Here is a 14,661-nt window from a genome sequence, read left to right as displayed (position 1 = left end):
AAATTTTAAATTATGCTTTTAGCACTAAACTTCAACTTGGATTTTTGATGTACTTTTTCGCTGCGTTCACTTCAAAGACCCGAATATATTTGTGAGATACATTTGTGGGGCATACATTGGGGCGGCACCAGTGCTGCCGACTCTGCTCTTTTCCCGCAAAATCTGGCAAAAAGTATTTTATTTTCCCATGGTATATACTGGTATTTTTGAACAACTTCCTGGTATATAATTGTATTTTTCGACCTGGGCACTTTATTTGTTCGTGAGCAAATCGTTTTCAAAAGTTGCGGAGACTTTCCCCTCTTTTTCGTGGTGTGAGCCGCATGTTCCTAACGGGAATGTTTTATAATGATCTAAATAATATTTTTTATTTATTTAAATAGACAAAACACTTGAAATTAATGTTTTAAATTTATGGTATTTAAATGGTATTTCTCGAAACTGAAAAGATATTTAATGGTATTTATTTTTTGTCCGGATGGTATTTTTTATCGTTATCGGTCACTCTGGTTGTGATTGTTTTTGATTTTTGTTTTTGTTTTTTTGGCAATATGACTGAGTTCTTGTCTGAAAACAATGCTTGTGGTCAAAATCTGCTTAATATTGTGTCGGTAGGAAACTCCATCATAGCCGAGATCCTTCGGCTCAAGGACTATGTGCCACAAATATATCGGTGAGTGCAAATATGACCCGAAAAACAATGGTGAACATCTGTGGTGCCGCCCTGCAGATTGGAGACAAAGGCCGAGCGGGAGAAATATGGCGAGATTATACTCGACTTTAGCTACTTCAAGGTGGCCGAAGAGCACGAAAAGATAATCGAAGAGAGCCCGGTAAGCAGTACACTTGAAATGCAAGCATAACATTGTAATTGGATGACATTTCATGGCGTAGGTGCTCAGCGAATTGGATGATGACATTCGGAGCCATTTGCCGTTGATAAGTCGCTTTTACCTGGCCTTCCAGAGCATCCATCACTATGCAGTGTCACTGCAGCAGTACATCGAGGAGCTGAACAGTGGCTACTACATCCAGCAAACGTTGGAGACTGTACTGCAGGACGAGGAGGGCAAACAACTCTTGTGCGAGTCTCTGTACTTGTATGGAGTAATTTTGCTGCTTCTGGATTACCACATTTGCGGCGATGTGAGGGAGCGCCTGCTGATCTCCTACTACCGCTACAGCGGTGGCGATGCCACGCCCAGTGGCGATGAGAGCAACATCCACGATGTCTGTCTACTGCTGCGATCCACTGGCTACGCGCATCCCTCGGAGGCCGCCAGATTGTTAAGTTTGGGCGGGAAACAGGCAGCGGCCGGAGCTGCCAATCTGGTGGTTCCCAAATACCCCGAAGCGTACTTCTCCCGCATTCGCTTTGATGCGACATTCGTAGATCTGGTCGTTGCCCGCCTCCGCTGCGATGACATATACAACCAGTTGGCCATCTATCCGCATCCCACGCATCGCTCGACGGCGCTCTCGTCCCAGGCGGCGATGCTGTACGTGTGTCTCTACTTCTGTCCCCAGGTGCTGCACGGCCAGGGCTCGCAGATGCGCGAGATTGTGGACAAGTTTTACTGCGACAATTGGATAATATCCGTGTACATGGGCATCACTGTGAACCTGATCGACGCCTGGCTGGACTTCCAGGCGGCCAGATCGGCCATAGCTAATATTGTGAATCCCGAAGCCGTTCAGTCGCTGTGCCAGCAGCAAAGGGAGCAGTTGGCGAAGACCCTCCAAAAGACCCAAGAGATTGTCCGCGAAGGAGTCCTCGACGACGGCTTCGTGCTGCAGCACGCCAACAAGCTGATTGTCCTGATGCGACAATGCAATGTCCTGCTACGCTGGTACTGCCTGCACACCTCCCGCGAGGTATTCATCATGTCGTGCACTGCCGTCCAGCCCAGCCACGTCCACCAGTTGGTGCTTAAGGAGCTGCAGTTCAACCGGAACACTCTGTACCATCTCTTGCTCAACTGCAGCCAAATGGAGCTGACTGTGCGGGAGCTGCTGGGCGATGTTCAGCAGAGCAGGGACGAGCGCTGGAGCAAGAGCCGCGATGGGGCCATGATGCGTTTGCAGGAGCTGAGCGAGGCCTTTGCCGGCACACGGCCGCTGGCGAAGATTGAGTCGAATGCTCAGCTGCAGCAGTGGTTCGAGGAGGTGGCCAAACGGCTGCAAAAACTGGAACTAGGCAGGCCGCAAAAGTCGGGACGCCTCATCATTCAGGTAATGCAGGCCCTAGACGAGGTGCAGGAATACCACAATCTGCACGCCAACATGTTGGTCAAGCAGCAGCTTCAGGAGACGCGAGATCTGCTCAATCGGATGGCACAGGTACTATAGCTAGAGCTATCCACAGCTACCCAACAGCCGCATCTAATCCCCGTGAATCACTCTCTCTCTCGTTTAGTTACTCAACCTCAAAGAGGACATTGAGATCCACATACAGATGATCACCGACTTCAGCTATGCGTGGCATCTGATGCAGCGTGACTTCAGGCCCCTCATGCAGGAGCATATCAAGCGGCAGCCGCACGCAGTCCGCGGCATTCGGTCAGTGTTCCTCAAGCTGGCCAGCACTCTGGAGGTGCCCCTGATGAGGATTAATCAGGCCAAGAGCGAGGATCTTGTGTCCGTGTCCAACTATTACAGCACTGAGCTGGCCAACTTTCTGCGTCGAGTGCTCCAAATCGTACCAGAGACCATGTTCAGCATTCTGGCAAGGATTATCCACCTGCTGACGAACGTGATCAAGGAGTTTCCCACGCGCCTCGACAAGGACAAGCTGAAAGAGTACGCCCAGTTCGAGGAGCGTGCCAAGGTGGCACAGCTAACCAACTCCATTGCGGTTTTTACTAAGGGAATCCTCATGATGAAGACCACCCTGGTGGGCGTGATCGAGCTGGATCCCAAGCAGCTGCTGGAGGATGGCATTCGCAAGGAGCTGGTCAATCATTTGGCCAATGCCTACAATCTGGGACTGATCTTCACGCCCGAGAAGGGCAAGTCGCAAGTGCAGCTCATGCAACAGAAGCTGCAGACTCTGGCCAAGACCATCGAGGGATATCGAAGGTCCTTCGAGTACATCGAGGACTATCTGAGGGTGCAGGGTCTGGGCATTCTGCTGGAGGAGTCGCAGCGCATCATCAGCTACAATGTGGAGAAGGAGTGCAACGCCTTCCTGCGGAACAAGGTCCAGGAGTGGCAGTCGATCCATCAGAGCCAGATCATACCCATTCCCAACTTCCCGCCCCTGCAGGGGGATCCAACGAACTCCAACAACTTCATTGGACGCCTGGCCCACGAGCTCCTGCAGTGCACAGAGCCCAAGCAGACCATCTACCTGGACCTGAAGCGGACCTGGTATGAGAAGCGAGCCCCGCACCCGGAGGTGCTATCCGCCTCTGGGTTCTTTGGCATTCTGCGCGAGGCCCTCGACCCCGCTGGCATGGTCGGACTGGAACGGCTGTATGCCCACATGCTGGCGGACGAGCTGAAGCGCAATCTGGAGCGGCTCCAGAAAAACCTCACCTCGGATCGCATGTGGCGGGACGCCCTGGAAAGTCTCACGAACGAGCTGGAGTCGCGCGACTTCCCCGGCCCCGAGGTGGCCAAGCAGCCGCTCAAGTATTATCTGGATTATACGCAGCGCTGGATGAAGGTGTGGCCCAGGCTCTTGGATTGGGTGCTCTCGGTGGGCCAGAAGCAGGTGCTCCGACAGCAAATCGCCAGCGAGCTGAGCTTCAGCAGCAAGTGCGAGGCCAAGCTGTTGCAGAACACGGCAGACACGTTGAATCGGTGAGTGCGAGGAGTCACAATGCCAGAGGAGTATTACAATTCCAATTCCATCTCCTTCACAGCGCCCTGCTGCTGGAACTCTCGCGCAACAAGGATCTATGCGATGAGCAAGGCGTGGGCATGCTGACAGAGCTGGAGGATATCCTCCTCTACACGGGAAACTTTGAGCCATTGGAGCAGGTGTTCCTCCCCACCAAGAACACACACAATGTCTCGCTGTTTCTGTTCCTCTTCACCATTGCCCATGTAGATCGACTGCAGCATTCCGCCAACACGGACTGCCTGCTGCCCAAGACAGCCAAAGATGTGATTGATTGTGTGCCCCTTGTGGTGGGCCTCCTGACCATTCTGCAGCAGTTCCACAGGAACATAAAGATGCTGTACATCTCCTACATGAGTCAGTATGTGGTGACGGTGGCCGAGGCGCAGTTATCGTGAGTGGGGGGTTGTGGGGGATTATACTGCCTGCCAAGAATCGATTACAAAACTCTTTTCTTTTTTTTTTTAGGGACAAGGAAATGCTGGGACCCGAGGTGACTACGGTGCTACACTTCCTGCAGGCCTTTGTGCGGCTGGGTCGCCTGCCGATGGGAGTGCTCGAGCAGCGGATACCCAACATGATACTCTCCGAGTTCGAGTATCTGGCCACGGCCATCAAGTGAGGCGACTCTTAGGCTACACAAACTTTAATAAATTCAAAACAACAAAGAAATGCCTCGCTGAGGTACAAATGGAGATAACAGCAAAGATGAGGTACAGGATTCAGGATGCCGGATGAGTAAGTAATCTCCGTTTCCCCCCATGGAGTGGCCTCATTTATGTAATGACAGTGGGAGCAGTGCGGCCGGTGAATTTGGGCAACTGAGAAATCTCCAGGGCAATGTCAATCAAGGGCTTCAGCATGACGCTGGCCTGGCCCAAGACGTTCTCCTTCTCATAAGAATCAATGTACAAACTGAAAGGAGGAAGCACAAACACAAGTAAATATGGAGAAGAGTCGAAAAAAAGCATCATGCCAGTACTCACCGCACTGTGGCTCCGGAGCTGCCTGTGCCACTGAGACGCATCACGATGCGGCTGCCGTCCTCGAAGACGATGCGCAGACCCTGCTTGGTGGCCACCGACTTGTCCACGGGATCTGTGTAGCTAAAGTTGTCCGCCTCCTTCACCTTGTAGCTCTTGCCGCCGCTGGAGAAGCTCTTGCCCACAAATGCTGCCGCCGTGATGGTCTTCTCCATGGTGTCCATCATCTCGTTGCAGGGATCGGAAGCGCATTCCTCGTAGTCGTAGCGGGTGAAGTAGTTGCGGCCGTATATGGACCAGTGCTGCTTGAGGATATCCTCGATGCCCTTGCCCGTGTGCTGCATCACCGAGATCCAGGCGAGGGCGGCCCAGATGCCATCCTTTTCGCGGATGTGATTGGAGCCAGTGCCGAAGCTCTCCTCGCCGCACAGACAGAGGCGTCCGGCATCCATGAGATTACCAAAGTACTTCCAGCCCGTGGGCACCTCGAAGACCTCCTTGCCCAGCTTCTTGCCCACGAGATCCACAGCCGAAGCGGTGGGCATGCTGCGAGCGAATCCCTGGACGCCGTTCTTCTGGAAGTACGGAATGGCCTCCAGGTAATGGGCAATCACGGCCAGCGAGTCGCTGGGCGTCACGAAGAAGGCCTTGTGGCCGATGATCATGTTGCGATCGCCATCGCCGTCGAAGGCGGCACCAATATCGTAATCACCTTGGGCGACTGTGTCCACCAGATCCTTGGCGTAGGTCAGATTTGGATCGGGGTGGAGTCCACCAAAGTCTGGCAGTGGAGTGGTGTGGACCACGCAGGACTCGCTGGCACCCAATCTCTTCAGGAAGATCTCCTTCACATAGGGGCCGGTGACACCGTTCAGCGCATCGATCCTCATCTTCAGAGGCTTGCCCGTGACCTTGCCGCTGACAAACTCTTTGAGCTTGCCCATGTCAAAGATCTCTTCCATGAGGCGCAGATAGTCGGCCACCGAATCGATGACGTCCACGGTGAAGGGCTTGCCAGCAATATCGAAGTTGCTCACGCCCACCTTGGATATGTCGATCTGCAGGCCACGCACCAGCTTGTAATCCTTGATCTCCGTGGTCAGCTTGTAGATGCTGTTGGTGAAGGCATCTGGGGCTGGTCCACCGTTCTCGCAGTTAAACTTGATGCCGAAATCGTTGTCAGGACCGCCCGGATTGTGGGATGCGGTCAAGACAATGCCACCTGAAGGGTTGGAGGTACGGATTCGTATCATTAATTGACCCGGAAGACCTCTAGCAGATCACAGCGCGACAAATATATGCATAGATGCTTCGTTACGTGGTGGCTGTTATCAGCAAAGCTCTTTTGCTTTTACAGCTACAGTAAAGCCCACACCTGACGCACTCACCCAAGGCCTTGTTATGACGGATCAGGCTAGACACCGCCGGAGTGGAGAGGATGCCGTTTTGCCCCACCAGCAGCTTGGACACGCCGTTGGCAGCCGCGATGCGGACAATCAGCTCTGCAGCCTCCTTGCAGTAGTAGCGCCCATCGCCACCCACGACCAGGGTGGAGCCAGCGAGAGCAGCTCCATTGGCGGACAAAGTGGCCTGGACAAAGTTTTCCGTGTAGTTGGGCTGAAGGAAAACCTTCACCTGTGGAGGAACAAAGTGCGGGATTCGAGACAGCCGAGATGATTTTCTTGATTGTAGTTGTAAACCTTTTTGCGCAATCCACTGGTGCCTGGCTTCTGGCCCTCGTAGGGCGTCGTTTGGACCGTTTCCACGCTGAGAGACATGCTGCTAACCACTGGAGTTTTCCGGCTGCTGGTTGATTTCCAACTGGACGACCGACCTGCGTTTGCGTGCGATGAAAATTGAGTGTCGGGCAAGAGCTAAGCGAATTCTCCTCCCACTGATAAGCGAGCGCGATGTTCTGGCGGTTCGGCTGCGACGGCACTGATAAGCGCTATCATCGGTGCGTGCTGCCCCCCAGGCATGACCAGTGCTTGAGGGGTGTGTATCATCGGGTTTGCTTGATCATCCATTAATTAATCAATGCATTAAAATCGTAAAATAGTTAGGATCATCATTATTTATCATAATTCAACCCACATCGCGGGCCAAACGCATATGGCCGGCTTTGTTTGCTGTAGGGTGCAATGTCATTCAAGGGCATTCTTATTTAGATGCCGGCCTACGAAAGTCTTGACTGAAAAGTATGTTAATAGTACAAGCCCGGGCTGCCGAAAGTCATAACAAATGATCAATTGAATGAACAAATATTTAATTGGTTCAGGCCAAATAAACAAAAACAAACGTTTGTTTAGGTTTGTTTTTTTTAAATAGACCAGAGCTGCATTCGCAGGTTATCGTAGCTCCAAGTAAAAATACCGAAATATTTTCTGGTAGCACACGGTCACACCGCCTACGAAGTTTGACAGCCGAGTCCGTTCCCCGTTCCACTTCCACGTCACGAACCGTCATCGAGAAAGTAGCCGCTGCCTTGATTTGGACTCTTCAGAATTGAATTGCTCGCGAAAGAAATAACTAATATCCAAGTAAGTTGGTTTGTGACGAAAAAAAACGCTCTCGCTAAAGCTGCGCACTGTTTGTGATTAGCGTTTATGTGATAAAACAGCATAACAAGATCGTGAGCTGCTGCCCTTTTGTGGCTCCCATTCCAGTGGCTGCCCTTCCACGTCAACAAAAAAGTGAAACGTTGAAACATTTTCTCCTCTCTTGCAGCATGTTCAAACAAATCCTCGCCCTGTGCGCGCTCTTTGCGGTGTTTAGCGTTTGCTTGTCCGAGGACGAGACACGTGCCCGCCTCCTGGTTTCCAAGCAGATTTTGAACAAATACCTGGTGGAGAAGAGCGATCTGCTGGTGCGCTACACCATCTTCAATGTGGGCAATGGTGCTGCCACCAACGTCCAGCTGGTGGATAATGGCTTCCATCCCGAGGCCTTCGAGGTGGTTGGTGGCCAGCCCACCGCTACCGTGGAGAGGATTGCCCCTCAGACCAACTTCACCCATGTCGTGGTGGTGCGCCCCAAGGCCTTTGGCTACTTCAACTTCACAGCCGCCGAGGTGTCCTACAAGCCCGTCGAGGAGGCTGAGGCGGTAAGTCACTGATTTCTTTAGTCACCTACTTGGTCTAAGGATTCATGTGCTTTCAGCTCCAACTGGCCATCAGCTCGGAGCCCGGTGAGGGTGGCATTGTCAACCTGAACGAGTACAACAAGCGCTTCTCCTCCCACTGCTTCGACTGGGTGGCCTTCGCCGTCATGACCCTGCCTTCCCTGGCCATCCCCCTGGGCCTGTGGCACCAGTCCAAGAGCAAATACGAGCGTGCTGGCAAGTCCAAGAAGCACTAAGCCTCTCTCGTATTTGAACAAATTTCCAGAGATTTATTTGAACGCCCATTACAATTCCGTACTATATTGTTGCTTCAACCTCCAATCGATTCCACTTCCATGCGCTCATCCATCGTGCCACACATTTAGCATATTGTACAGCTCCCGTTTGGAATTGTAACTGGGGAGGGGAGGCGTTAAATCGTTTTAGATTTGATTCGAAGGCGCATTGAAAGAAACAAGAATAAAACTAGACCATCAAGAGTTAAGCTATTTTCGTGTCATTAGACTGGTTTTCTAAATAAATTAAATCAAATTTATATTACACATTGCTTACTGACTAGAGGATTGGATTAACAGCTTCACGATAACAAATACTTTCGCCCGAAGATCTCCGCCTTCTTCTCGAACATTGACGACTTGATGGGCGTGTTGATCTTATAGAAGGCGTTCATGGAATGCTTAATGTACGTATCGTACATCTCGTTGAAGAAGCTCTTGATGCCCTCGTCGTTCTTGTTGTCGTGCACAATTATGAAGCGGATCTGGCTGGCCGTGATGAAGGCGGAGACGAACCATTGATTGAAGCGGTCTATCGACTTTAGCTGCATATTGGCCGTTTTCCATTTGTGCTCGTCCACCAGGTCCAAGGCAGCGTGAGCAATGAACTGACTCAGGTGTCTGTGGTCCTCTTTCTGCAAGGATGAGAATGATAGCGTTTTAGATGGATTCCAGCACTCTGTATTCTGTGGCGATATTGTACCCTGAATTCCTTGTTGACAGTGCTAAACTCCTTCTCGTAGATGGGATTATCATTGTGGCCGACAATAACAAAATAATAGGTGGACATACTCGTTTGATTTTTGCTTTATTTTATTTTTTTTTGCTGGCAACAATAAAAACAAGGAGTATTTAGCACTACTGCCTTTTTGAATAGCACTAGTGGGTGGCACAAAATACCAAAATCAGTGTTTAAAGAAGTAATCGTTTTGCAACACTTTTTATTCGCGCCTTTTTCCTACAGCACATTCCTCGTTTTTATGCCATAAAATGCAATTAAATTGTTTAAAAGTGCCTTTAAACGCCTTGAAGAACAGCCTCGTCATAGCCAACATCCTGCCATCTTAAGGCGTGTCTGTAGAGTGTGCCCAAAGCCAACGTGAGTGCGGAAGTGTGTGTGCGTGTGAAAGTGCAAAGAAATCGTTTGGCCGCAAGGTACACCATTCATTATTATTGTATTTTAGTATGCTTTGCCCATTGTTTGTTGCGATTTTATAAGTTTGGCTTCTGTATTTTACCCGCTTACACACACCCAGACACCCACACAGACCCCCCACACACGCACACACTCCAAAATAGTCATGTATTAAACTCTCCAGCGAAGAAACCAAGAAAATGACTGATGTAAATTGTCTTACAAGTGAGCACATTGCAACAACAACGAGTACAGCAGCCGCAGCAGCGGAAGCAGCCGAAACCACGAGTCCGCCCAGAACTCCAACCAGAAATGGACTGGAGCTAGAGCCAACGTCTCCATTCGTGCTGCGAGCACCGCCCAGTGCCAAATCGAAGCTCATCTTGCAGAACATGGAGGAGGTCCTCTACTCGGTGAAGCAGAAGCATCGCGAGAAGCACAAGCGAAAGCGCGAGGAGAAACGCCGTGCCGCCCTGCTGGCCGAAACCGAAGAGAGACCCCCAGGAATGGATGTCAGGGAGCCCAAGCCCCAGCCGCTGCCGCTGCGGGAGAAGGCAGCTCAGGAGAACGGCCTGAAGAATGGCAAGCGAAAATCGAGTCCCCTCAAGTGCAGCACCCCCGTGGCCGAACACCATAGCATACTGAAGCATTTTCCCAAAACTGGGAGGCCTGAAAATGGGGCCACAGCACCGCCAGCCAAGGCCAAAAGTGCCACCAATGTATTCGAGTTCATGATGAACGCCAGAAACCGATCCATAGGCGTCAACGATGGCGGCAGGGATGCCTCCGAGTCCCCTGCCGATCAGGCAGATGATGCCGCTGCTGCGGGCACACCCACGTCTAAGCGCAAGCAACTGCTCCAGGACTGGAACGATCGCAAGGGAGGAGCCAAACGACGACTCCAAGAAGAAGCGAGGGAGGACTACATCGATCAGCAAATGGACCAGCGAGCCAAGAGGTAAGACTCCGTCAGTGGTCTACAGAAAGGGATAGTTAACTTTGAAATGTTTCCGCAGATTGAAGAAAATGCTGACAAGGACTGAGGAGCCAAAGGAGCCGACCCCAGCCGCCTCATCGGCGCCTACGGTTCCTGTGAAACGTGGTCGGGGTAGGCCACGCACACGCCGTTTGAGCTCAGTGGATGTGGGTGGGGGTGTCGGTGTCGGTGTGGTAGCTGTTAGTCGCTCACAGGTCACTGACACTGACACGGCGGAATTCCTAGCTAAACTCTCCTCTCCCACCAAGAAACGCGACAGTCTCTTGGGCTACTTTCCCAAAGTGGAGTCGCCCAAAGAGCTGCCCGTGACGATAGAAACCCCTCCACTGGACACACCAAAGCGACGACCGCAGCGTAGGAAAAGCATTGTGGAGACGGCATCCATCGATGTGGAATCTACGGGCACGCCCCCGGGGCGACCGCGTCGCTCTTGTGCGGGAAAGGCTCGCTACGACTACGACCTGGAGACGAGTCCCACGAAGGCAAAGGCAAGCGTGGCAGCTGCCGCAGCAAAAAATATGCAAAAAGCCGATGAATCCATTGAGATCATTGATCTGGACAACAGTAATCCGGTGTCCACGCCAAAGAAGCTGGCGCCGCTCTTTGTCAGGCAGCTGCCCAAGCCCAGTCCGGATCCCTCTGTCCTCAAGGCTCGTCAGGCATTCCTGCAGTCGGGCGTGCCCGAGAAGATCAGGCAGGAGCAGATCCGCCAGAAGAACTTTGAGCAGTACTACGAGGAGAGCTACGAGGTATTTCCGAGCATAGCCCACGTGGGCTGTGAGAGCTATGAAACGATACGTGATGGATCGCTGCGGATTCCCTTTCCACTGCGGAAAGAAGATGACGGTGAGGAGGTGTCGCTGCCATCTTATAAGAGGCGCTCCAAGGCGAGTGGCTTCACCAATTGCCAGGCATCCGACTGGCATCAGGCCTACAACAATGGTACAGACAAGGCGGCATACACGACTCTGCCCCAGCTGGACAACAAGCGGGCATTTGTGAAGCTCTGGAAGAACGAGTTCGAGCGCTTCCCCACCTTCAAGTGCTACAACCAAATGAGGGAGAAGTACCGCCACTTCAGCGCGATCGACTCCGCCCAGGACACGCAGCAGATGGGCGAATCGTTTGTGGTCACTCGGCGCACGCTGCGCTCGATGGAACAGTTCGATCACGGCAGCACGGAGGAGGCCCAGCCCCCGCTCTCGGCGCCGAACGGAGAGCTGCTCTTCACCGAGAAGTACAAGCCCCTGCTGTTCGAGCAGGTCCTGGTCAATCTGACGCCCGTGCACGAGCTGCGGGAGTTCCTCTCCGGCTGGAATGGCAACGGTGGCCGCAGCTCGCAGACCTTCGACGACTCCTCCTTTGACTTTGGCAACGACTCCAGCTCGGTGGGGGCCACCAGCAACACCATCGTACTGGTGGGCCCCTCCTCGAGCGGGAAGACCAACGCTGTCATCGCCCTGGCCAACGACATGAACTTCAATGTGCTGGAGATCAATGCGGGGATGAAGCGGACGGGCAAGAAGCTCATCCAGGAGCTGCAGGAGGCCACGCAGTCGCATCAGATACGCAAGGACAGCAAGACGGGGGGCGGATCCTCGCAGCAGCTGCTGCACAAGCTCCAGAAGAGCGGCCTCAAGGCCAAGAAGCAACAGCAGCAGCAGCAGCAGGGGGAGCCAGCAGGCGTGGAGGCTGTGCGAAAGTCCCTGATACTCATCGAAGATGCGGACATTCTGTTCGACAACATGGACGCGGGGTTCACGGACGCCATCTACACGCTGGCGGCCAGCTCGAAGCGGCCCGTGGTGGTGGTGGCTTCCGACCCGAACTGCTCGCATCTGCAGCGTATGATGCAGCAGAACCAGATCCACTTCCAGGCACCCAATGCCCTGAACATCTCCAGATTCCTGGCTGTGCTGGCTCTCATGGAGAACTGTCCCATCGAGCTGGACGAGCTGATATCCCTGTATCTGTACAACCAGCAGAACCTGCGCAAAACCCTCATGGAGCTGCAGTTTTACATCCAGAGTGGCGGCGACCTCAAGGGCCAGGCTGCCGCCAGTCAGCAGTCGGTGAAGCAGTCCCCCAGCAAATCCTCCACACGCCTGGCCACTGTGGATGGCTGCCACATACACCAGCGACTGTTCGAGTTCTTCACCTGCTCCCAGAATGTCCAGCATCGGATTCCCTTCCCCGTGGACTTTCGTCTGCTGCGCCTGAATCTCTCCGAGCTGATGGCCACCTCTGCTCTGCTGAAGGATCAGCAGCAGCCCCCGCCTGCCGCCACTAGGGCCAGTGCCAAGCGGAAGACCCGCTCACCCAAGAAGGCCTGGCTGAGCAGTGCCACTAGCCAGCGGAAGAGCGAGGAGAGCTCTCCGCTCGCCACACTGGCTGCCTTCTACGACAACATTTCGCTGGCTGCTCTGATGGACGCCAACCAGGACTGCGGCGATCGGCTGCAGCTGTACCTGTCGGAGGATATCTCCCATATGCTGGTGGAGCAGGCTCTCCTCACTGGCCTGGAGGCCAAGGAGTGTGCCTACAACCTGTTCGACAAGCCAGCACAGAGGTAGGTGGTCTTCACATAACCCAAAGGTACACGAATAAACGAACTGAAATGTCTTTCCTCCCAGGGTGACCATCGGCGAGCACTTGGGCATTGGCCAGCTGCGCTCTGCCGCCTCCAAGGCACTCGACTACGAGCCCGTGCTGCGCTCCATTTGTCGCAGTGAGAGGGAGCGCGTGGGGCAGGAGCGCAAGTCGAGTCGCTTCTATCACTATCTACGCAATCACACGGTGAACGTGACGAGCTTCGCCATGGACTCGTTCGACTCTGCGTGCAGTGTGTTCCAAGAGGCGGCGGCGATGGCGGACGACGATTCAAAGGATCATTCAATAGTCTAGTATAATTGTTGGCTGATGAGTAATTGCAATTTATTTGATCAAGGTAAGCAGAGTTCTTAGATCTTCTTAGCCTAAGGTTTTTCGGTGCGTTGGCGAGTTTGCTTGCTTAGCTATAAATGCCGATGGGAGTCGTATGGGAGAGTCGTATCCTAGCTAAACGTTAATTACACTATATACTTATGTTAATAAATCAATTATATGACTTGTAACCACTTGTACAATGTACATCCACATTGATCCACTAGCAGCAACAGAGGAACCCAGAGCCAGAGCTCTTCTTCATGGGTTCCGCATCATCCGTTGGCGCTGGACTGCTGACCCGCTTCTCCTTTTCCTGGTTCAACGTGGGCTGCGCTTGAATGGGCGTCGTCGTCGTAGCAGCAGTCGTGGTGGTCCGAAGTTCACCAATTTTGAAGTTCTTCAAATCCTTCTCGGCATCCGACGAGTGACCGGCTTGTCTGAAGGCCTTGCTGGCATCTTTACCGCCGTATTCGAGCAGCAGATCCTCCCCGCCCGGATGCTCGCTGAGGAACTTGGTCACATCGTAGACGTTGCCCTTGATTATGATCCAGCAGGGTTTCCCCTTTTTGCCATTCTGCTCGGCCACCTCCGACAGCTCGTACAGCTCTGACATAATTGTATTCGATAATTGATTGAATTGCCGTTGGAACAGCAACCTTGCTTTATGGCTGCTGTTAATTTAGCAAGCGTCTGATAGCGATATGATTTATCTTGTTTCCGCTAATGGAATCTTCTGAGTCCGGGCCCGGGCGTTGTTATTAGTTCAACGGACTCTCGCACAATGGACGCGTGCCAGGTACGCCCTTTGCTTATGTTTAACATTTATCAATAGTGCGAAATCGGTTCTTTGCCTGGTTTTTACCGTCTATAATTGGTAACAAACCCAATGAATGTGCAATTTCAGTTCTATCGCTCGGTTGATAAGAAATACGTGAGAATTTCACGTCCCCTAATGTCTGTTGCTGCTTAATAGCTCTTACTTCCTTACTTAACTCAGCCAAGTTAATGCAAATTGATTGAGAATGATGCCGTGTAGTGGTCCTCGTAGCTGCCACAGCGGTGGATCGGTGTTCCATCCGCTGTACGGGTGGATGATTCATTGTTGCTAATGTCTGGGAAGCGATTTATCTTCTATTAGACAGCTTTTTTTGGGTGATAACAGTATGTGATTGTGTGACAGTGACAAAGAAGGATGGCAGGCAATGGGGAAGTTCTACTATCTTTGCTGGTCAATCCGCTTCTCAGACAGCTTTTTATTAGCCATTACTTGCCTCAAAACATGACTAATCCGCATGAAACTGTTGGAAATCTGCGTGTATAGCATTCAGCTGTTGCGCAGGTGCAATTTAAATAGGAATTTCATAGGTGCCAGCAGCTGTCA

General features: G+C 52.3%; 6 protein-coding genes across 7 annotated transcripts; 3 read left to right on the top strand and 3 right to left on the bottom strand.

Moving 5' to 3' along the window:
- Positions 1-520: 520 nt before the first annotated feature.
- On the top strand, positions 521-6,857 carry LOC111069529 (WASH complex subunit homolog 5). The gene is made up of 6 exons (XM_022359630.2): positions 521-673; positions 731-833; positions 895-2,340; positions 2,417-3,804; positions 3,867-4,238; positions 4,313-6,857. The coding sequence occupies exons 1-6, from the start codon at positions 552-554 to the stop codon at positions 4,464-4,466; spliced, it is 3,585 nt and encodes a 1,194-aa protein (XP_022215322.2). The 5' UTR covers positions 521-551; the 3' UTR covers positions 4,467-6,857.
- Positions 4,475-6,692, bottom strand: LOC111069531 (phosphoglucomutase). Its single transcript, XM_022359635.2, has 4 exons — positions 6,528-6,692; positions 6,216-6,462; positions 4,831-6,049; positions 4,475-4,759 (listed from the first exon to the last, which is right to left on the bottom strand). The coding sequence occupies exons 1-4, from the start codon at positions 6,603-6,605 to the stop codon at positions 4,621-4,623; spliced, it is 1,683 nt and encodes a 560-aa protein (XP_022215327.2). The 5' UTR covers positions 6,606-6,692; the 3' UTR covers positions 4,475-4,620.
- Positions 6,858-7,256: 399 nt separating the features above from the next.
- Positions 7,257-8,483, top strand: LOC111069532 (translocon-associated protein subunit beta). The gene is made up of 3 exons (XM_022359636.2): positions 7,257-7,367; positions 7,555-7,930; positions 7,987-8,483. Exons 2-3 carry the CDS (start codon positions 7,556-7,558, stop codon positions 8,182-8,184), a joined length of 573 nt encoding a protein of 190 aa, XP_022215328.1. The 5' UTR covers positions 7,257-7,367; position 7,555; the 3' UTR covers positions 8,185-8,483.
- On the bottom strand, positions 8,433-9,071 carry LOC111069533 (probable trafficking protein particle complex subunit 2). The gene is made up of 2 exons (XM_022359637.2): positions 8,927-9,071; positions 8,433-8,858 (listed from the first exon to the last, which is right to left on the bottom strand). The coding sequence occupies exons 1-2, from the start codon at positions 9,011-9,013 to the stop codon at positions 8,526-8,528; spliced, it is 420 nt and encodes a 139-aa protein (XP_022215329.2). The 5' UTR covers positions 9,014-9,071; the 3' UTR covers positions 8,433-8,525.
- Positions 9,072-9,142: 71 nt separating this feature from the next.
- LOC111069530 (ATPase family AAA domain-containing protein 5) lies at positions 9,143-13,472 on the top strand. 2 transcript variants are annotated; one of them, XM_022359633.2, is made up of 4 exons: positions 9,143-9,378; positions 9,480-10,316; positions 10,375-12,924; positions 12,989-13,472. In XM_022359633.2, exons 2-4 carry the CDS (start codon positions 9,559-9,561, stop codon positions 13,257-13,259), a joined length of 3,579 nt encoding a protein of 1,192 aa, XP_022215325.2. In that variant the 5' UTR covers positions 9,143-9,378; positions 9,480-9,558; the 3' UTR covers positions 13,260-13,472. The 2 variants fall into 2 exon arrangements, with proteins under 2 accessions (XP_022215325.2, XP_022215326.2); XM_022359634.2 differs by having other exon boundaries at positions 9,245-9,322; positions 9,585-10,316.
- Positions 13,272-14,096, bottom strand: LOC111069534 (cytochrome b5). Its single transcript, XM_022359638.2, has one exon. It carries the CDS (start codon positions 13,891-13,893, stop codon positions 13,501-13,503), a length of 393 nt encoding a protein of 130 aa, XP_022215330.2. The 5' UTR covers positions 13,894-14,096; the 3' UTR covers positions 13,272-13,500.
- Positions 14,097-14,661: the final 565 nt, after the last annotated feature.

This window comes from Drosophila obscura, unplaced genomic scaffold, assembly GCF_018151105.1.
Source record: "Drosophila obscura isolate BZ-5 IFL unplaced genomic scaffold, ASM1815110v1 contig_1, whole genome shotgun sequence".
NCBI classification, from domain to species: domain Eukaryota; kingdom Metazoa; phylum Arthropoda; class Insecta; order Diptera; family Drosophilidae; genus Drosophila; species Drosophila obscura.
The sequence above is the reverse complement of the archived record's forward strand: the minus strand, read 5'-3'. Positions and strand labels throughout refer to the sequence as shown.